The sequence below is a fragment of the Narcine bancroftii genome, chromosome 5 (genome assembly GCF_036971445.1).
Source record: "Narcine bancroftii isolate sNarBan1 chromosome 5, sNarBan1.hap1, whole genome shotgun sequence".
NCBI lineage: Eukaryota > Metazoa > Chordata > Chondrichthyes > Torpediniformes > Narcinidae > Narcine > Narcine bancroftii.
The window spans coordinates 160,807,807-160,830,794 of record NC_091473.1 but is presented as its reverse complement, the minus strand read 5'-3'; the positions used below and the strand labels follow the sequence as shown (position 1 = coordinate 160,830,794).

At 50.0% G+C, this 22,988-nt stretch overlaps 1 protein-coding gene across 6 annotated transcripts in view; it reads right to left on the bottom strand.

The window, feature by feature from the left end:
• The window catches only part of lamb2l (laminin, beta 2-like), a 152,613-nt gene that overhangs the window by 89,664 nt on the left and 39,961 nt on the right, over positions 1-22,988 (bottom strand). For all 6 annotated transcript variants that reach the window (XM_069939468.1, XM_069939474.1, XM_069939473.1 and 3 more), the window contains exons 4-12: positions 14,370-14,505; positions 12,636-12,709; positions 10,147-10,335; positions 9,515-9,578; positions 7,218-7,420; positions 5,698-5,818; positions 4,971-5,159; positions 1,798-1,977; positions 1,152-1,264 (exon numbers count right to left, since the gene is read on the bottom strand). In XM_069939468.1, coding sequence (XP_069795569.1) covers positions 1,152-1,264; positions 1,798-1,977; positions 4,971-5,159; positions 5,698-5,818; positions 7,218-7,420; positions 9,515-9,578; positions 10,147-10,335; positions 12,636-12,709; positions 14,370-14,505 — 1,269 coding nt within the window. The remainder of the gene's footprint in view (positions 1-1,151; positions 1,265-1,797; positions 1,978-4,970; positions 5,160-5,697; positions 5,819-7,217; positions 7,421-9,514; positions 9,579-10,146; positions 10,336-12,635; positions 12,710-14,369; positions 14,506-22,988) is intronic.

Sequence of the window (22,988 nt, the reverse complement as noted above, 5' to 3'; positions counted from 1 at the left end):
TCAAGCTCATCTACTGTCAGAATATGCGGACACTCACCAAGCACCATCGTGGAGACAGCCTGCCCCGTCATGGAGACTTGTGACATTCTCCGATTTTTCAGTTCATTTTATTTGAGTGGGAGTGTCCCTTTATGAGAACGGATATAACAACCTGCCTGCAGGATGTGAAGTGTCCGTGAAACTAGCCGCAAGCTTTGAACAGCCTGTTCCTTTTACTGGATACATTTGCAGAGTCAACCTGGAGAAGTCAGGTGAAGAGATCATGTGACCAGCTTCTTTAAAAAGACAGTGCATTGTTTGCTCAGGAGGTCATTTAAGGAAGCAGCACAAGAGTAAACAGCTCTTCGACCTCCTTTGTGGGAATGAGAAACCCACTTGGCCTCATTGTGCGGTTAGAGACAAACTGTCAAATTTCCTCCTGTTAGTTATTGAGGAATGAGAGGTCCACTTTGAGACCAAAAATAGTGACTCACAAAAAGGGTTCTATTTGCAGAAGAAATACTGTGCTTGGATGGTGACCAGAGTGAGAGCCACTCGAGTTCGGCTGACCCATGAAAAGGGTTCTGGAAGCTTCGTGAGCATCGCTTGCTTCGTGTCCCCTACACCAAAGAAGGGGAAGACTTCAGCTGGCACTCGTCTAAAAAGGACATTTCTTTGAAGCATCTCAACAAGGGTTTCATGAGTTAATCAACCTTCTGTCACCCCAGTCTCTTTCACCCACTTCATGAACTGCTAATTTCAATCTAAAGCCTGTGTGTCACACCCATCTAAGGCCTGTGTGTCTCATCCATCTGAAATCTGGATGTTGTATCAATTTCAAGCCCACGTGTCAATATCACTGAATTTCTGAATATGAACTTGGAATTGCCTTTAAAAAATTGGGCCTTCACACACACACACACACACACACACACACACACACAGAGTTGGGGTTTAATTTAGAAAAGTTTAGTTATGTGTAGATAAGTTAGTTAAATTAGAGTAGATGTTATATCATTAATTAATAATTTAAAATATTATTTTGAATATAACACTGTCTGGGTTAATTTGTATCGCTGCTGTCTGGTGCGTAACAGTTTTGGCCAGCCCCATCATGGTGACGACCAGCCCCTTTGCAGTAATGCACCCACTGTCATAGTACACACACTCACCAGGCACACATCGCAGTAACGGCCAGTAACATATCTCTTGCAGAAACAGTCACCGCTGATGGAATCACATGGAGCTCCACTCAACACGACTCCCCGTGGGTCACAGCGACAGGCTGGGGGAACACAGCATTAGTGATACAGGCAGCACAGAGCACAGTGCAGAGGGCAGCACAATGGGCACTAGGGGTCGGAAGGCAAAGGGGCTGTGGGGACACTGCAGTGGTTCGAACCCTCATCATGTTACATGGGGTACCTACCCCAGCACTCCCCGGTGAACAAATGGCAAGGCAGTTAGGGTGAAGTACCTTCCCCAACATTCCCCAGTGAACAGTGCCGAGACAGTGAGGGAGAGATAGCTACGCTAGCACCCCAGTGAACAGCCCTAAAAAGGGGGTGAGATACCTATGATAGGACCCTGGTGAACAGCCCCGAACCAGAGGGCGAGATACCTACCCCAGCACTCCCAGTGAAGAGTGCCAAGCTGGTAAGGGTGAAATACCTACCCCAGCACCTCTGGTGAACAGCCTCCAGTCGGAGGGTGAGATGCCTACCCCAGCACTCCCGGTGAACAGTGCCAAGCTGGAGGGCGAGATACCTATGCTGGGGCTCTCGTAAACAGTCCTGAGCTGAAAGGTAAGATACCTACCCTGGCACCCCTGCGGGTTGTCCACACTTAGACCATAGTAGCCCTCCTTGCAGTGGTCACATCGAGCTGCCCGCACATTCTCCTTGCAGCGACACTGCCCGCCGATGACTGCGTAGTCCAAGTCGGTGTCACTGTCACACAGCCCACCCTCCAGGGACCCCACTGGGTCACAGTCGCACGCTGTTGGGAAGAGGCGAACGGGTCACATCCCAGCAGCAACACCACACCCCACGACTGGGCAACTTGTGAGGATATCTCAACCAAACTGTGGCCTGAGCTGTCCCTGACTCCCCCAAGAAGGCTGGGGTGCTCCCTCCAGGAACCTCCTGGGGGAGATTCCCCCACAATGCTGGGAGCAGTCCCCTCCCACTCCGAGCAAGGATGGGCAGTACCCTCAGAGGATATCAGGGAAAGGAAGTGCGTGCAGTTACTATTTCAAGGGAAAAGGTGCTCAGAAAGTGGAAAGATCCAAGAGTGGATAAGTGTCCCAGACCAGATGGATTGCACCCTCAGGACCTGAAAGAAGCAGGGGGGAGAGATTGTGGAGGCATTGGTAATGATCTTTCAGGAATCAATAGATCCTGATGTGGTCCCGGAGGAGTGGAAAACCACAAATATCGCCCTACTATTTGAGAAGGGAGGCAGCAGAAAGGAAATTATAGATCGGTTCGCCTGATGTCAGTGGTTGGGAAGATGTTGGAGCCCATTATTAAAGTTGAGGTTACAAAGCACTTGGAGACACATGACAATAGGCCAAAGCCACCAGGGTTTCCTTAAGGCTTTTGACAAGGTGCCACACATGAGGCTACTTAACAAGAGCCCATGGTTATAACAAGAAACGTTCTAGCATGGGTAGAGCATTGGGTGATTAGCAGGAAGCAGAGCGTTGGAATACAAGGATCATATTCTGGTCAGCTGCCTGTTGCTAGTGGTGTTCCACATGGGTTGATGTTGGGGCCGCTTCATTTCATGTTGTATATTAAAATATTAATTATGAAATGAATGGCTTTGTGGCCAAGTTTGCAGATGATACAAAGATAGGTGGAGGAGCAGGTAGTGTAGAGGAAGCAGGGAGTCTGCTGAAGGACTTAGATTAGGAGAATGGGCAGAGAAGTGGTAAATGAAATATAGTATTAGAAAGGGTCATGCACTTTAGTAGAAAAAAATAAATGGGGATATTTTTTTTTAATGGGGAGAAAATTGAAAATTCCCAGATGCAAAGAGTCCTGGGAGTCCTCGTGCAGGATACCCTGAAGGTGAACTTGCAGGTTGAGTCGGTGGTGAAGAAGGCAAATGCGATGCTGGCATTCATTTCAAGAGGAATAGAATAAAGGAGCGGGGAAGTGATATTGAGGCTCTATAAGGAACTAGCGAGACCTCACGGAGTATTGGGAGCAGTTTTGGGCTCCTCGTTTAAGAAAGGATGTATTAATGTTGGAGAGGGGCCAGAGGAGGTTCACATGGATGGTTCCGGGAATGAAAGGGTTATCATATGAACAGGATTTGACAGCTCTTGGCCTATATTGTTTGGAATTTAGGAGAATGAGGGGGGGGATGTCATTGAAACATTTTGAATGTTTAAAGATGATGACAGAGGTGGAGAAAGGTTTGTTTCCCACGGTGGGAGAGTCGAGGACAAGAGGGCACAACTTCAGGGTTGAAGGATGTCCGCTTAGAACAGAGATGTGGAGGAATTTCTTTAGCCTGAGGGAGGTACATTTGTGGAATGTGTTGCCACAGGCTGTTGTGGAGGCCAGATCAGTGTGTGTATTTAAGACAGAGATTGATAGGTTCCTGATTAGCCAGGGCACCAAGGTTATAGGGAGGCCAGGCAATGGGGCCAAGTGGGAAAATGGACCAGCTCATGATGGGGCAGAATAGATGGGCTGAATAGCCTATTTCTGCTCTCCTTTGCCTTTTAGCCTTTTCATGCAATGGTGGAGAAGTGGTAATGGGGAATAAAAACTAACGACTGAACTGAAGTTTTGCATCAGTCTTCACTGTGGAAGACACCAGCGACGTGCCAGAAATCCGCGAGAGTCAGGCAGAAGTGAGTATAGCCACTATTGCTGAGAAGGTGCTCGGAAAGCTGAAGGGGCGTAAGGTGGATAAATCACCTGGACTGGATGGACTACATCCCAGAGTTCTGAGAGGTAGCTGAAATGATTCGTATTGATCTTTCAGGAATCCCTCGAAGTGAGGAATGGTTCCAGATGAGACGAATAGCCTATGTCTGTTGCTTTATCTTACGATCTAACTAGTGAAATATTCCCTGCATCTGCTGGCCTTGTCCTTCCTGCCAGTAGAGGTACCACGAAAATGCTGTTCAAACCCTTGAGACCATCAGTCTATTGATCAAGTTGTCTCTCTTACTCCGCCACCTCACATGCTCCTGCGCCTTGTAGAACATAGAACTTTCCAGACACCACAAACACTTTGGCCCACCATGTCATGCTGCCCGATACAAACCAACTCTGAAGTAATCTAACCCTTCCCTCCCTCACATTCTATTTTTCTTGCACCTACGTGCCTGTGTAAAATCTCTTAAATGCCTCTATTATTCCAGCCACCAACACCACCCCAGCAATGGATTCCAAGGACCCACTACTCTCTGTGTAAATAAAAAACGTAACACCCTCATGTCTCCCCTAAACTTTGCTCCACTAACTTTGTATAGCTGGCCTCTGGTATTTGTAACTCTCATCCCGGGAAACAGGCTCTAGCTGTTCACCCTATCTATGCCTCTCATAATCTTGTAGTCCTCGATTAAGTCACCTCTCATTCTTCTCCATTCCAAAGGGAAAAGCCCCAGCTCTGCTAACCTTGCCTCATAAGGCACATTCTCCCATCCAGGCACCATCCTGGTAAATCTCTTCTGCACTCTCTCCGTAGCTTCCACATCCTTCCTGTAATAAGGCAACCAGAACTGAACACAATTTTTCTAGTGTCTCGGTGGATTTCCTTCTCCTCCTGAATTAACTAGCATCTATCCAATCAGATTTCAGGCCTATCCCACTGAATTCCCACGGAATGCTGGAAGCCATGTCTTGGACCACTGGTCTCCATTTCCTGCTCACTGGCAGTCAGGGCAGACAAGCCGAATGGAGACATCTGTCTCCTGCCACAGCCCCAGGGAGGGCAGCCCTACTGACAGAGGTTTCCAAGGCACTCACGGATGCAGGCATTGTGGGAACGGATGTCCGCGGCAGGATTGCGATAGTAGAAGGGTTTGCACAGCTCGCAGTTCCTGCCCATGGTGTTGTGAAGACACTCCTCGCACACGCCTCCGCTCACGTTGCCCGTGGCTCTATACACCGCCATGTCGAAGTGGCAGCGACTGGCATGGTTGTTGCAGTTACATACTGGGGGAGAGACAGGGCGGGAATCAAACACAGCTGCAGGCAATAGGCAGGGGTGGGAGAGGGACAGGCAATGGGTGGGAGAGTGATGCGCGGGGAGCAAGGGTGGGAGCGGGATGGGCGGGGAGTGGGGGTGGGAGTGGGACGAGTGGGGAGCAGGGGTGGAGCGGGACGGGCGGGGAGTGGGGGTGAGAGAGGGATGGACAGGGAGCACGGGGAAGAGGCGGGGTGGGTTTGGGTGACACACGGGGCTGGAACGGGAAGGGAGTTGGACAGGCAGGGGTCTCAGCTGGTGGCCTGAATGAATCAGGGAGGTGTGGTGGAGGACAGGAGAGAGAGGAGGAGGGCAAGGGATTGAGGGTGAGGGATTGTGGGTAGGGAGATAGGGAGGTGAGGGGGGATTGGTGAGAGATCGGCGAGGGTGGAGGACGGGGATGAAGAAGGGGGCAGTGGGGGCAAGGCGGTTATTTGCAGTGAAAGGTTTCCAGGCCATGTGAGAGGTGAGAATGGGAGGGAGGGAGGTTGCAGGAAGTCAGTGAACCTCTGCAAGCGTGTGGATCATCTGCCTTCGCTGGTCTCCATGGCAGCTCCTGGTAGAAGTCTTTGCATTGCTCGCAGTTCAACCCCTTTGTGTGGTGCTTACAGATACATCTGCCGTGAATCTGAGCAAGGAAATAAAATGTTCTGGGGTCAGTGGGTGCAAGCACCAAACCCTCCTCCCCATTTCAATGTTCAGTAAGGATGGTGGGCCTTTGTCGTGAGGACCTAGGTCCCTCTCTCCCCAGGAAATATAAAGAGCGAACCTATGTTGTTCTGAGTGATCAGGGTTCCTGCTCGGTGACGTGTTGAGAGTCACAGGCAGAGAACAGATCGACAACCAACCAAATTTACATTTTTATTGCCAGTCACTTGGCTCAGACATGTCCAGACTAAATCACTACCAGTTGATGGCTTTGAAGGTGATTTTAAAAACCAATTTGTGGGCATTTATTGTACAACCTAACAGCCTCTCTGCAGTCACACAGAGGCCTGGCAGGGTATTTGACAGCAAACTCCCCCTTTCTAGAACATGTGAACCTCATGGGGTTGTGACAACTATTTCTTGCTTTTGATTCCCGACCTAACTCCTTGCTGTGGTGAAATACAATACCCCCCCTCCCCCCACTGCATTCCCAGTCAGGACAAGTGATCTGAATCACTCTCCATTACAACTCCATGATGGGCACAGCCATCTCCCGACACATCCGCTCTTGCGATTCCCATCGACTTCTATCTGTAAGGAGTTTATTCGTTCTCCCCGTGTCGGAGTGGGATATCCCCAGGGGCTCCGGTTTTCTCCCACCGTTTGAAACGGGCCGGGGCGTAGGTTAATGGGGTGTAGATTGGGCAGCACAGACTCATGGGCCAAAATGGCCTATTACCCTGCTCTATGTCCAAAATAAAATTTTGATGAAGGGCTTGGGCCTGAAACATCGGTAATATATCTTTACCTCCTATGGACCCTGCAGGACCGGCCGAACTCCTCCAGCACTTGTGTGTTTTTACTCCAATCACAGCATCTGCAGACTTGTGCATTTCATGTTAGTGAGAGAGCAGTCTCATGTTCTGGATTAGTTTAATTTTGTTAGTCTGCATCTCTTTGCTCCTGCATGGAGTCTGAACTCATGCCTCTCGCTCATTGAACCGGCTGATGAAGGAAGTCACCACGGTCTGTGAGAATACCGGGGAATATTTCCTGCAGCGTTACTGCCAGCCACACAGTGCTGAGCCCTCTACATGGACTGCGCTCATCCCCCTCACCCACAGCCTCTCAACCTCCGGCAGCTGTGGCGAGTCACAAACACAAAACGAGGGAGAGTGGGCAGCAAAGGGCAGGGCTTCCCCCATCCTTGCCCGTACCCTGCAAGTCCGCGGATGAACGCCTCATGATGCCACAATCTGCTCCGCTGCCTTGAACCAAGGGGCTCTCTGTTTCAGGGTGCGGGGGGGGGGGGGGGGAGGGGAGGTAAGAGGGCACGGCCTGTGACGAGAATCACAGCTCCACGAGGCATGGGGTCTTACCATTCCCAGCACGTCTGCTCGAACACCTGCCACAGGGGAGCACTCCGAGGCATGCCCATAACAGAAGCAGCTTCCTCTGACCACCAGCTCGTAGACCGCATAATAGTATTTGTGCAGAACCTGGGAACGCCGGTCCAGCAGGTTATCACCCAGGGTGTGCAGCTTGGTGAAGTGGATCCTCAAGTCAGTGATCCTCAGTAGATCTAGGGGTAGAGGAGAAGTTATAAGCTAGGGGTTCACATCAACCATCTGGAAGAGGGGACAGAGTGTAGTGAATCTTAAGTTTACTGATGACACTAAATTGAGTGGAAAAGCAAATTGTGCAGAGGATATGGAGAGTCTGCAGCGAGATAAACAATGCCCTCCATAATGTTTGAGACAAAGACATTATTCCTTTATTTGCCCCTGTGTTCCAGAGCTTTAAATTTGTTATCAAACAATTCACATGTAATTATAGTGCACATTCCAGATTTTATTCAGGGTTGTTTGAAAACATTTTGGTTTGATCATGTGGAGATTACAGCACTTTTTATACATAATTCCCCCATTTCAGGGCACCATAATATTTGGGACATTTGGCTTCACAGGTGTTTGTGAGGATTCAGGTATGTTTAATTACTTCATTGGTGCAGGTATAAGAGAGCTAGCTAGACTTGCTTCTAAGCTTTTGATCACCTTTGGAGTCTGTAGTTGCCATTTTCAACATGAGGACCAGAGTTGTGCCAATGAAAGTCAAAGAAGCCGTTAAGAGGCTGAAACAATAACTATGGAGTTGGCCATGAATCCTCAGAATGGCAAACACACGACTGAGATGAAACATGGCAGCTCATACTTGGCTTCTTGTGAGTGGGAGACAAGAGTGTAAGTAGCCAGCAGTTAATCTCTTCAAAAGAGTATGGTTGGGAACTGATGAAAAGGTAGGATATGGTGGGATGGTGGGTGTGCTCCAATATAAAAGTACAGCCACACCTGGTCATGACCAATCCCAACCTGACCAACCACATCTAATCCAAATCCATCTTTACCAATCACTGCTAATCCAATCCCAATCTGACCAATCACAGCTAATCCAAACCCAACCTGACCCACCACAGCCATCCAAACCCGACCTGACCCGCCAGAGTCAATCCAAACCTGACCTGACACACCAGTCAATCGAAACCCGACTTGACTCACTACAGCCAATCTGACCCCATCTTGACCAATCTCAACCAATCCAATCCCAATCTGACCAGCTGCAGCCAATCCAATCCCGATCTGACTGCTGCAGCCAATCCAATCCCGATCTGACTGCCGCAACCAATCCAATCCCGATCTGACCTGCCGCAGCCAATCCAAACCTATCCTGTCCCACCATAGCCAATCCAAACCCATCCTAACCCACCGCGGCCAATCGAAGCCCATCCTGACCCACCGCAGCCAATCAAAACCCAACCTGACCCACCACAGCCAATCCAAACCCAACCTGACCCACCACAGCCAATCCAAACCCAACCTGACCCACCACAGCCAATCCAAACCCAACCTGACCCACCTCAGCCAATCCAAACCCAACCTGACCCACCACAGCCAATCAAAACCTAACCTGACCTACCACAGCCAATCCAAACTTAACCTGACACCCTACAGCCAATCCAAACTTAACCTGACACCCTACAGCCAATCCAAACCCAACCTGACACCCAACAGCCAATCCAAACCCAACCTGACACCCAACAGCCAATCCAAACCCAACCTGACACCCAACAGCCAATCCAAACCCAACCTGACACCCAACAGCCAATCCAAACCCAACCTGACACCTAACAGCCAATCCAAACCCAACCTGACCCACCACAGCCAATCAAAACCTAACCTGACCTACCACAGCCAATCCAAACTTAACCTGACACCCTACAGCCAATCCAAACTTAACCTGACACCCTACAGCCAATCCAAACCCAACCTGACACCCAACAGCCAATCCAAACCCAACCTGACACCCAACAGCCAATCCAAACCCAACCTGACACCCAACAGCCAATCCAAACCCAACCTGACACCCAACAGCCAATCCAAACCCAACCTGACACCCAACAGCCAATCCAAATCCAACCTGACACCTAACAGCCAATTCAAACCTGGTCCAACTACAGCCAATTGGCATCTGATCCCAGGAAACAATGTCTGCACAGTGACCCTACCCCAGGGTCACTCTGTTGTGTAAGTTTTGTTCCAGAAAGCTCCTGCCCTGCGATTAACTGAATGGAAAGGTCCTTGAGAAATGCCCTCAGCAGCAAAAAGCTACATGTAGTCACCTTGAATTTCGAGGCTGTAAGGATCGTCCACTTTGACAGCTGGATCCAACACTTTGTAAATAACCTGGAAGAAGATTCAGATGATTAATGAAAGATGCTTATGTCCACGTCCTGTCCTCATGGTTCAAAGGTGTTGCTGAGAAATGGGGTGGATACCAGGAGAACCTGGAGGCCCTGGTTTACAGTCAATCCCACACTCTGGAGTGGAGCTGGAACAGGAACCAAGGCAACTAATTACACAGCACAATCCCACCCAAAGCAAAATGCAGCAGGGAGACCAAGGGGAACATTTCTTTGCAGTGTCAGAACAACAAATTATCGAGTATCAGCGTCTGCAGTCATTGTCACAGTGGAGCAAACCTGTCTGTCATACACTCACATTGCTGCCTGACCCTTTCACACTCACTCCACACACTCATCTTCCACTCCTTGCACACTCACCTCGTCATTCATCCCTCGCACATTCATGTTGCTGCCTGAACTTTATCCCTTGTTCACTCACCTTGTGGGCTGCTCCTTGCAAGGTCACCTCGCTTCCCCTCCCTCACACACTCACATCCCATCCTTCTCACACTCACCTCGTGAGCTGTCACTTACATGGTCAGCTCATCGCCTATCCCTCATACACTCACCTCGCCTCCTGTCGATGGCTCGATCTCGGAGTAACGCTGCTCACAGATGATGTCGTTGTTCCTCTTCAGGGGCTCGGTGGGGATCCCAGGGAATGAGACAGTGCAGTTGAAGGCGAGGTAGCGATAAACTTTCCATGTGCGCCCAAAGTCTGACGATCTCTCGATGAACATAGCGGCTGGCCGGAATGTCTAACAAGCCAAAACCGAGGGGAGACGGTCAGTGCTTGTCTTACAATGCACAGGCAGGTGCACACATTACCACACCCGACGCAACTCAGGAACTGGCCTCTGGTTCACCTGACTGTGCTGAACTCTTCTACCTCAACGGCCTGCACCTGACCCCCACCCCCACCCTCCGTCCCTGCACCTGACGCAATGCCAACACTCAGTCAATACCTCCCAGGTAATGCAGGGAAGCAACTGTGGGTGGGGGGGAAAATGGGGGAGGGGTGTGACAAGGGGGCAGCAAGGGGGCAATGGGGGAACAACAGAGGGGAATGTTTGGGTGATCACATCAAGTCGCAGAGTGCCCATTCACACAGGGCTGGGGTGCACTGTTGGTTCCTGGGCTGCACCAAGGGCCAGCAGGCCAGGTCCCAAGGCCCTGCAGTGCCGGCGTGAGTGAACTGCGCTTGGGAGGTCTCAGCACTGCTCTCCCTGGATACCAGTCCAGTCTTGACGATTGTGGCCTCATTACCATGGTTACCAGTCCACAGTCCACTAGAGTGTGGGCTCACTGCCAACATACCAACACTCCTGGAGAAAGGAGGAGCAGTTTGGGCCAAGGGCCAGAGAACAGCATGCCTGGTAGCAGAGTCCTCCTGTGATGGATGGAGCTGGCTCTGGGCAATGTTTTTATGAGTACACTGCTCCTTTTTCAGCTTGCTGCACGATCCTTGTGCCTAGGGCCTGTAGGCCTTACCTTGCCCAACTGGGCCAAGGTCCATGTAATGCAGGGAGAGCCCAGCCATCCTGCTGAATCCTCACCACAATTTTGCCCAACTACCCACATTTCCCAAACCCTCTACCTCCCTCAACACCCCCCACCCCTTCCTCTCTCCCCCAAAGTGTCACCAGTGGTGCAATGGATAGAATTGTGCCGTTGCGGTCTCTGCACCATGCAAAGGCAGTCGGCCACCGAGGTGGGTACAGAAGAGATGGAGGTGCATTGGAGTGGGGTGCAACAAGGGGGGGGGGGTGCACCAGAGGTCAGGTGCACTGGACTCAGGTACTGAGAACACTCACCAGAACATTGCTGGCATGGCATGTCTCAGTGTTGAGGGGACACTAGAGAGGCTTGGTCCAGGGGTAGAGGGGAACCAGATGAAGATGTATGAGGGTTGCAGCAAACCTTTCTGCACAGCAGGAGGGCAGGGATTTGGGGGGGGGGGGAGGGAGGGAGGTTGGGCGAAGAGGAATTCTTTCACCCAACTGAGATCTGGAGCACATTGCTGGTGGAGAGCAGAAGCAGAAATTAACCCAACAGGATTGGCCAAGGTCAAGTATTGTCTGTGGAATATTGTGAGCAGTTTTAGGCTCTTCATTTTAAAAAGGATGTGCTGACATTGGAGAGGGGTCAGAGGAGGTTCACAAGGATGACTCCAGGAATGAAAGGGTTATCATATGAGGAGTGTTTGAGAGCTCTTGTCCTGTACTTGTTGGAGTTTAGGAGAATGAGAAGGGATCTCATTGAAACATTTTGAATGTTGAAAGGCCTGGACAGAGTAGATGCAGAAAGGTTTATTTCCCACTGTGTGAGAGTCTAGTACCAGAGGGAACATCTTCAGGATCAAAGGGTGTCTGCTTAGAAGAGATGCAGAGGAATTTCTTCAGCCAGAGAGTGGTAAATTTATGAAATTTGTTGCCACAGGCCAGGTCATTGGGTGTATTTAAGGCAGAGATTGATAGGTTCTTGATTAGCCAGGGCATCAAAGGTTATGGAGAGAAGGCCGGGCAGTGGGGCTGAGTGGGAAAATGGATCAGCTCATGATTAAAGGGTGGGGCAGACTCAAAGGAGCTGAATGGCCTATTTCTGCTTCTGTGTGTTATGGTCTTAATCTGATTTGTCTCGCTGGGTCAGCACACACATGGTGGCCCTGCTCCTTTTTGGATGCCTTCATAATTCCCAGCCCCTCCAGGAAATGCCCCTGTAACACAATTATGGTGGTGTGGTTAGCACAATGCTGTTACAGTGCCAGGAACCCAGTTTCAAATCCCACCCTGTCTGTAAGAAGTTTGTACATTCACCCCATGTCTGCGTGGGTTTTCCCTGGGGCCACTAGTTTCCTCCCACCCTCTGAAACGTATCGGAATTATAAGTTAATTGGGTGTAATTGGGCGGCAAGGGCTTGTGGGCCGGAAGGGTCTAATTTAAACACCAAACTGCCGTCTGTCCATGAACGATGCATGTGCGATACAATCGCTCAGTGGCAGCGTTCAGACGAAGAGCTTTGATGTGCCCCCACCCCTTCCCCTGCCCCCAGACTCACCTTGAATTTCATGATGAGGTGGGTGAAGTGAAACTCAGCTTCCAGGTTGAGCTGGATGGTCACCTGCTCCTCCCCTACGAGTGGAGACAAAGACGGGATCTCAGCACAGACATGCAGCAGGTATCAGGTGACAGCACACACTCCCTGTCTCCCAGTCAATGAAAAGGAGCTTTGATTCCCCCCACCAACGGTCAGGTGTCTCCCACGAGCAATCGTGCCTGGAGTTCACGAACTTGGCTTGACAGAGCAGAACGCCCATCGGTGCAGAGCTGCAAGATGGCAGATCCTCTAGCCCCCTACTCTCATATCCAGGAGCATGGAGGTGGATATCCAGGGGTTGAGGGGGGGCTACGGAGCTTTTAATCGGCAGAGGATTTCTCTTTGGTTTCTCTTTCTCTGACTGCAAGAGGCGCAACACAATTTCTGCTGATGGTGAATCTGTCTGCCTTATGGCAGAGTAAAGTGTATTCTGGTATAAGGCTCTATTATTGTTGTGTTTCATACTACATGTAGAATGTAATATACATAAAATTCTTTAACTTTGTCTACTGTAAGGAAGACAGAGTTGCCACTTTGTCCAGCGCCCCTCACAGAAGTGAGGAACGAACTCGTGACCCCCAGTGCCACTGAACTATCAGAGCCTCGTGTAATATTACATCATTTTGTGAAATATATCTGCTTTTTTTTTACATGACAATAACGGAAACTTGAATCTTGAAGAGTCTGAGTGGCTGCAGGAGCGCTGGGGGCAAATCCACGGACACTCAGCGACTGAAGGGTCTCTTTTCCTTCTCTCTCTCTTACTGTAAGCGATGCTGGTAACACGACTGCCTTACACCAGGCAGAAGACAATTTCATGTAATATTACATGTTCTGTACTGTTACATGACAATAAAGGAATCTGGAATCTTGACGATACGCTTTGAACATCAGAAATAGGAGTGGAAAGGCCTGTCCAGCCAGTGAAATCACGGCTGATCTGCCTTCAGCTCCACCATTCCCACAACCCTTAATTACCCCATTCTGCAACAATCCCAGAGACGTGCAAGTCAGAGGGTTAATCGGCCAAGTGTATGGGAGAGGAGGGGGAAAAAACCTGGGGGAGCCGACGGAAACAATAGCTGGATCAGTGTGAGTGGGAGGTCAGTCAAGGCCACGTGTCGGCAAAGCGGTAAGTGGCGTGGGGAGGGTTTCAGATGCCAGGGCAGAACTGCTCTTCCCCAGACCCCCCTCCCCACGACCAACCCTAAATATCCCGGCGTTGAGCACTTCTCTGCTGTAGGATCCTGCTCTGTACGTTCCATGACACAGGGCAGTGTGGGACCCAGATCACCGAGTCAGTGGGGACGTGGCTTGTGACTCAACAACACACAGGCTGCATACTGCCCAATAACATAGGTTGGGTATTGCACAGCAAAATGGATAGCGTATTGCACAACACAGGCTGCATATTATACACCAACACGAGCTTCATATTGCACCGCAGCATGGGTTGCGTATTGCACAATAAAATATAGCACACAGGAGCTGATTGAGTGGGTTGCAGAGCCCCATAGGAATGGGGAGGGGGTGAGGGTGACTATGTGGTGCAGGGATGGAGCATAGGAAGAAGTTCTCTCACTGTTTTACGAACCCTTGGCATCGGCCCATTCCCCCATCCCTAGGGTCCCCCTCTCACTGTTCTTCGAACCCTCGGCATCAGCCCATCTCCCATCCCCAGGGTACCCCTCTCACCATTCTCCGACTGCCACCATGTCCTCTCCTGGTTTGAGTCCGCCAAGTAGATCACATTCTCCACGCGATGGCTGTTCCTGCTGGTGTCTGGATGGTAGGGTCTCCGTGAATCACACTGGAAGCACTTCTCCAGTCCCTGCAGCATGGAGGAGAGAGAGCCTCACTGTTACTAACAGCTTACTCAACCCTTACCCATGTGTCTTCTATGGACTCCTCTGCCCCCAGATCCAACAAGAATAGAATTCCCCTCATCCTTACCCACCAGCACACTAGCCTCTGCATCCAACACATCTCCCCCTCTCCTCCCCTCTCTGCCTTTTGCAGGGACTGCTCCCTCCATGACTCCCTTGTCCACTCACCCTTCCCACTAATTTCCCCCTTGGCACCATCCCCTGTGACCACAGGAGATGCTCCTCTTGCGCCCAGACCCTCCCTCACCACCATTCGGGGTCCCAAAGAGTCCTTCCAAATGAAGCAAAATTTCACTTGGGAATCTGCAGGGGTCACCTACTGCACCCGGGGCACCCGCTGTGGTCTCCTCTACATCGGGGAGACTGGACACAGGCTGGGAGATCGCCTCGCCTCGCACCTTCATTCTATCTGTATCAATGACAGGGATCTCCCAGTGGCCAACCGCTTCAAATCTGCATCCCACTCCCGCGCTGATATGTCTGTCCATGGCCTCATGTACTGTCCCACCAAGACCATCCGTAAATTAAAGGAGCAAACCCAACATTCTGGGCACTCTCCGACTGGGTGGCATTGACATTGCCTTCTCCGGTTTCTGCTAGACCACTCCCCGTTCTCCCGCTTGACCCTATTCTTAGGTCTCCTTTCCTCCAGCTCTCCACTCCCTTCCCTCTCTATTCACAGAGCCATCCCCCCACCATTTTCTCTTGTGCCCTCCCTCCCTCCCTTCACCATTTTGTTTGGACGCCTGCCGACATTTTGCTCGTGCCTTGATCTATAAAGGATACCGTTTGACCTGCTGAGTTTCTCCAGCATTGTGTTATTTTACCTCACTGTTGGTTATCTCCTCTCCTTGTCAGCCCGTAATATGGGGTAGGTGGGGGAGGAAGGTTTTGAGAGATCCCCAAGTGATAAAAATCCACCAGATAGCTCTGGAAATTCCCTAAAATGTGTTAAGACAGGATATCTGACAATTGCTTCAACATATCTAATGGAGCAAGGATTGTGTTCAATGGAGTGAACACAAAATGCTGGGGCCCCAAATGGTGCTGAGGGAGGAGGTGTGGGTGCAAGTGGAGTATCTCTTGCAGTCACAGGGGTGGATGCCAAGGGATCAATTGGGGAGGGAGGAGTGGGCGAGGGAGTCTCGGAGGGCACGGTCCCTGCGGAAGGTGGGAGGGGAGCATTGAGACTGCATTCAGATGAGATGATTTGAAATGGAAGGGTGAAGGTGAGAAACAGGTGAACGGACTGCTCTGCCTGATGCACGCAAGGTGCATCGAAACACGACAGGCAGAGAATGGTGCCGCAAAATGCACCAGTTCAGGACGAGGAGTTCCTCCTTCATTCCAGGAAACCTTCATGAGCGTTCTCGAGTGTTTGCTGATCTCTGACTAATTTGAGAACTTCACAAGATGTGAAGGTGTGGGACAACCCAGGGTCCATGCAATCTCCTGGCTGTGGTTTGGCCATTTCAGGAGCTTGAGAACTGATCTAGTTCTTCACACCCACCCAACAAATTGGGCAGAGTATTTTTTTTTGTTTCCTAAATAAAAACAGAGAATGCTGAAAACCCTAGATCAGTCGGAGTTGGGGGGGGGGGGGGGGGGGGGTTGGTGGGAGGTGCCAAGGAGTGGCAAATGAAACTGGATTTGGATGAGTGTCAGGTGTCGCACTTTGGGAAGTCAAACTAGGACGGGGTGTAAACGGTGAACGGGAGGCCCCTGGAGAGTGTGGTAGTACAGAGTATAGGGGCATAGTACACTACTGTGACAGTGGTGGGGGAGGGGACAGGGTGGTGGGGGAGGCACTGAGCACACCTCTTCCTATCGTTAGTTGGGGGACAGAGCACAGAATTTGGGACTTCATGATTCAGCATGGGTGAGGTGTGTAGTTCTGGACGCCCAGCTGGAGGAAGGATGTCAGCTGGAGAGGAGATTCACCAGAGAGTGGAGGGGCTGAGTTATAGGGAGAGGTTGGGACTTTATTCCCTGGAGTGAAGGAGAGTGAGGGGGTGTCCTCTCAGAGGGCTATAAAATCATGAGGGAAATGGTCACAGTCTTTACCCCAGATTAGAAGATTCTTGAACACAGGTTTAAGATTTAAGAGGGATTTGAGGAGTAACCTTTTCACTGAGGATGGTCTGTAAGTGGAGAAAGCTGTAGAAATGAGGACAATTATAATCTTCAATAGACCGATGGGGAGATCTTTGGATAGGAAGGGTTAAGAAGGATATGGACAAAATGCAGGCAAGCCCAGGATGCCAACAGACAAGACTGGGAGAACTGCTCTGATATTCGCTGAGCGATGGGCAAATTGACAATGGGAAACAACTTTAAGGTGATGGTACAGATGTTTCTTTGAAAGAGAAAGAAGGACGGAGAGCAGAAGATTTTTGAATGGGCACCATGCGTAAGGAACATGGTCTTGTGCTTTGAATAGTTTCATTTGAATGTTCTTGGCGAGGCAGCAGGATCATCTTCTGAGGCTCTTCCTTGGGTGTTTGAGGATGAAGAGGTGGGGTTTAGGGTGGGGTCTGATGAGGCCTCCAAGGTACTTCCAAACACTGCCACAGTTGGAGCAGAACAGGATGAGCTGGATGGTATTTCAAGTGTACACTCTGGTTTCAAGGTACCTCTAATGAATGGGCTGCAGTCACCTGAGTTTTTTTTAAATTTTTGACTAGCATGAGCTGGGGATTCCTGTGAACCAGTGATGATGCACATTTTCAAGGAGGCTTTGAGAACATTTTAAAAATCTCACTCTCAGCAGACCTGGTGAAAGAGATCAAAACAGAAAGTCTACCCAGTGAAAGAGTCAGGATGTGTCCTGCCAATTCGGCTCCATTCTCAGGGTGTTGGCCTGGTGGAGGATCCTCATGTGGGATTGCACGTGTTTTTAGAAGATTTTGTGGAAGCTGCATTGACCATTATCTCCCTAAGACTTTCAGCTGCTCATTGGGAGTTCTTGTTTCAAAGACCAGGAATTACTGCTGTTTCGTTGGCCAAGACCTTTGTGCTGGGTCTGAAATCTTAATCTCTTCTTCAGACAGCCAAAGATTGAGGTTGTACAGAGTATAGGGGCATAGTACAGTACCGTGACAGTGGTGGGGGAGGGGACAGGGTGGTGGGGGAGGCGCTGAGCACACTTCCTATCGTTGGTTGGGGGACAGAGCATAGAAGTTGGGACTTCATGATTCAGCATGGGTGAGGTGCGTAGACCCTGGTGAACTTTATCATCATCGTTGGCCTTCACCGATAGAGAGTTTATGAGATGCATGCCAGCATGCCACATTTTCCAGGATCTCATCATGAATCTTTAATATCAGAGGCCAGTGCTGGGTAGCAGAAGCACAGACAAGAAGGGCCAAAGTGGCCTGTTTCTGTGCTGTAATTGTTCTATGGATTGGTTGGGCTGATGGGCCGGTTCCATGCTCAATAACTCTGTGGCACATAGCAGGTCAGGCACCATTTGCGGAAAAAGAAATAGAGCTCACGTTTCAGGTCCAGAACTGGGAGAGAGTTAGCTTGCAGTAGCAGAGCATGGGGGAGGAACGGAAGAAGAGAAGGAATATCTTTGACAGGGTGAGACCAAATGAGTTAATGTGGCAGTTTATGCCTCCTTGACTGGGTGATGAGCTGCTGATGTCAGGGTTGTGTGCAGGATGGACAATCCTAAAGGAGAGAGAAATGATGGATGACAGGCAGGAACACCAGATTCTGGGCCAGGCAGAATGGAAAACACAGTTGGCGCAACGTTGTTACAGCGCCAACAACTGGGGTTCAAATCCGGCGCTGTATGTAAGGAGTTTGCACTTTCTCCCCACATCCACATGGGCTTCCTCCGGGTCCTCCCACCCTTCAAAACGTACTGGGATATTGGTCATTTGGGGGTATTTGGGCTTTATGGGCTCATGGGGCGAAAGTGCCTGTAACTATGCTGTATATTTAAATTTTTAAAAAATTAAATTTAAATTAAAACATTTAAAATTTAAATTAGAAAAAATTAAAATTAAGACAAAGCCTTCTGAAGTTGAATCTGGAAGGCTGCATCATGTCCAGGCACAAGACGAGGTGCTGTGCCTCAGACATGCGTGGAGCCTTGTCATGGTCCAGGACGCTGCAGATCAGAGTGAGAACAAAAAGGGGCAGTGAAGCGGTAGGCCATGGGAGGTTCAGGGTCACTCGTGCCGACTGAACACAGAACGTTACCCAAATCTGACCTGAAATGAGGACTAAGCCTCTTTCCCACTGATGCTGCTCGACCCACTGATGCTGCTCGACCCACTGCTGCTGCTCGACCCACTGCTGCTGCTCGACCCACTGCTGCTGCTCGACCCACTGCTGCTGCTCGACCCACTGCTGCTGCTCGACCCACTGCTGCTGCTCGACCCACTGCTGCTGCTCGACCCACTGATGCTGCTTGACCCACTGATGCTGCTCGACCCACTGATGCTGCTCGACCCACTGATGCTGCTCGACCCACTGAGTTCACCCAGCAGTCTGTCTGCTGATTCACCACTTCACCTGGAAGGAATATTTGGGTCCTGGGGCAATGGGAAAGGAAGAGGTGATGCATCTCCTTTTCAGGGAGCAGTGGGATGGGACAGAATTGGGGACCAGGAAGTGGGGATCAGGACGTTGGGAAAGGTGCGGTCCCTGTGAACAACTGAAGTGTTAACTGAGGGACAGATAAGTAAGATGATTTTGGAATAGTGCAGAATTAATATACAGATATGATATACTACAACATGATGTGGACAGGATACAGAGTTGGGCAGAGAAGTGGCAGATGAAGTTCAATTCGGATAAGTGTGAGGTGATGCATTTCGCAAGGTCAAACTTGAGGAGTGAGTACAGTGTGGAAGTTGCTGCACAGGTTGATAGGGTCATTAAGAAGGTCCATGATCTGGTGGGCTTCATTAGTCAGTGGTTTGAGTTCAGGAGTCGAGAGGTAATGTGGCAGCTTGATAAAACTCCGGAGAGACCACACTTGGAATATTGTGTTCCATTCTGATCACCTCATAATAGGAAGGATGTGGAAGCTATGGAGAGGGTACAGAGGAGATTTACCAGGATGTTGTCTGGAATGGGAAATATGCCTTAAAAGGCAAGGTTAGCAGAGCTGAGACTTTTCTCTTTGGAGCAACTTAATCGAGGTCCATAATGTTATGAGAGGCATGAATAACATAGCCATCCAGCATCTTTTGACCAGGGCAGGAGTTGCAAACCAAAGAACATCTGTACAAGGTGAAGGGAGGAAAGTTTAGGGGAGACATCTGGGCAAGTTTTTTTTTAAATACACAGAGTGTGGTGGGTGCCTGGAATGCATTGCCAGGGGAGGCTGGAACAATTAAGAGACTCTTAGACAGGCACATGGATGAAAGAAAGATAGGTTATGAGATAGGGAGGGTTTTTTTGGGGGGGTAAGTAAAACATCATGGGTCAAAGGGCCTGTACTGTGCTGAAATATTCTTTGTTCTCTGTTCAATGGGTAGGGTGGAGTGGTGCTGTGGGTGAGGAGGGAAGGTGCATCCATCATTGGGATCTGCTTGTAACTGGTGGAAGCTATCTCTGGTGATTGTTTGAATGCAGAGGCTGGTGGGGGAGGTGAGGTCTAGACAATTCTACTCTTGCTCCCCAGGAGGGGAAGGAGTGACAGGAGAGAGGCGGGAAATAGATGGTCAGGGACCCCACCATCCTGACAGGGTGCATCACCGCGAGGGACAGGAATTACTCCACCCAAGGCCACAAGAAGGTTGACAACACTGCTCGGGCTGTCTCACACACACACACCTCTTCTCCATCAATTGTGTACACTTTCCATTGCCAAAGACAGCCAACATCCCACCCCCGCCACACTTTCTTCAACCACCCCCTCCCGTCAGGAGGAAGATTCACAAGTACCAATCCCAGACAGGTGTTCCGTGCCAACCCCGGCCAGGTGTTCCATGCCAACCTCAGCCAGTCTCTGGTTTGTCACCCTTCACTGACAAACACAGATTTTGCACCTGCTGAGTGTCCAATTGTTTTCAAGAACAGGTTTCTCCGGACCTGTTATTGTCTTTCCACTCAGGAACGTGTATGAACAAGCTGTGAGTGCTGCACTGGCTGGATCTGATGGAACCTGAGCTCCCTGCTCTCGCAGCATGCTGAGCTGTGGATGACCCCACTAAAGCTTGTCCCGTCCCTCGAGACAAGGGGCATTTACCCCAAGGTGGAAATGAGTAGGTGCTCCTGAGCCATGGAGATACACGGAATGGGGACCATGTCATGAGCGAAGCTTCCAGGATCTCCCTCTATCTCACTGAGTCCATTAGAACAATGGTGGGGGCTCTCACTACATCCTGGTATATTGCCAATGAATGATGGTGGTGTGGTGCTGACGTGGAGCTGCCTCCCTCTGCTATGGCAGTGAGACATGACCTGTATGCCAACACTGTTCTCACAACTTTCCATCCACAGTTCCAGACATACTAGCAGCAGCACAGAAGCATGGAACTTCAGAGCCTTCAGCCCATCTAGTCTGCACCTAGTCCCACTGACTTGCACCCAATCCATAGCCCTCCATACCCAACCAAATTCTTTTCAAATGCCGAAATCAAGCCCACATTCACCACCTCAACTGGCAGTTCATCCCACACTGCCACCACCTCTCTGTGTGGTCCCTCCATGTTCCCTTTTCACCCTTAACCTATGTCCTCCAGTTCCTGTCTCACCTCCCCTCAGTGGTAAAAGCCTACTTGCACTTACTCTGTCTGTACCCCTCGTTACAGCTCCCCTCATTCTTCTACGCTCCAGGGAATAAAGTCCTAATCTGTTTAACCTTTCTCTGTAAATCAGTTCCTCAAATCCTGGCAACATCTTCGTAAATCTTCTCTTCACTCTTTTAATCTTATTGATACCCTTCCTGTAGTTAGGTGGCCAAAACTGCACACAATACTCCAAATTTGACCTCAGCAGGGTCTTGTACAACTTTACTACAACATCCCAACTTTTCCACTTCGAGCTGGAATACAAGATCTGGTAATCCATCAGGTTCACCACCGCTCCTCAGGGAGGCATTTGCTGTGCCTTACCCACAAGCCTGTGTGTGACTCCAGACCCCTTGTTGTGAATTTCACTGTAAGGGGCAGGCACTGCCCTCCTGGTCAATGTCACCAGTGACCCAAACCTGTTGATCTGTGGGGTGATGGGTCAGTTAGGAGCTGGATCACTCTTTGTGGACAGGAAGTTTGGGTCTGGTTGGGTGTCGCTCAATCCAACGACCTGCTGACTCCCAATACCTCTCCCAATAATTCAGTGGTTGCCTGTTTCGACTACCAACACTGCCCACTCTGAAATCGCAGCCTTCCCACCCCATCCTGGGGGATTTCCATCCAAGCATCCTTTCTCAGCCTGTGAACAGCTCACAGCTGCAAGACCATCAGATAACTCCAAGCCACCTCTGATTGGAATTTCCCGGGTTTGTTCCAGAGTTCCTTCAGGGACCCATTCACAAATTTCTCACCACACCAGCTGTAAATCCTTAGCGAACTGGGGCGCCGGCAAATGATGTTGTCTCAACCTAAGTAAACCTACTCAACAATCTAAACCTTTTCTACCTCATACCCTTAACTCTCTATTTTCCCTTACATCCACGTACCTGCCTAAATATCACTATTGTTCCAACCTCCACCACCATCTCCCCGGCAACACATTCTACTCACCCCCTCCCCACTCTCTGTGTAAAAAACAAAAACTATCCCTGACATCTCCCCTTAACTTTCCTCTCCTCACCTTGTATAGGTGTTTTCTACTCCTGCCCTGGAAAAAAGGTGCTGGATGTCCACCCTAGCTATGCCTCTTGTAGATCCTTATTAAGTACCTCTCAACCATCTTCGCTCCAAAGAGAAAAGTCTCAGCTCTGTTAACCTTGCCTCATTCAATACATTCTCCAATTCTGGCAACATCCTGGTAAATCTCTTCTCCACCCTCTAGAAAGGTTCCACATCCTTCCCATAATGAGGCGACTAGAACTGAACACAATAATCCAAGCATGGTCTAACCAGAGATTCAGAGAGCTGCAACATGACCTCTCGACTCAAACTCAATCCCCTGACTAATGAAGTGTACCAGAAGCCTTCTCCACTACCCTATCAAGTGTAGAAGGCGGTGAATACAACTCAGAACAGCATGCAGATCTCCCTGGACTCCAATGATATTTCCCACTGCCTCAGAAAGGCAGCCACACACTGAAGGACTCATTACACCCCGGGTGCTCTCTCTCCTCCCATTGGAGAGAAGGCCCAAGAGTGTGAAATCACACCAATAACAGTTTCTTCTCCGCAGCCATCAGGCTCCTAAATGAACCCCACCACAGTTTCCCCATACTGCCCTTGCTACGTATGAATCAACCTCACTGCATCCCCCTACTGATACCAGGGTCCCC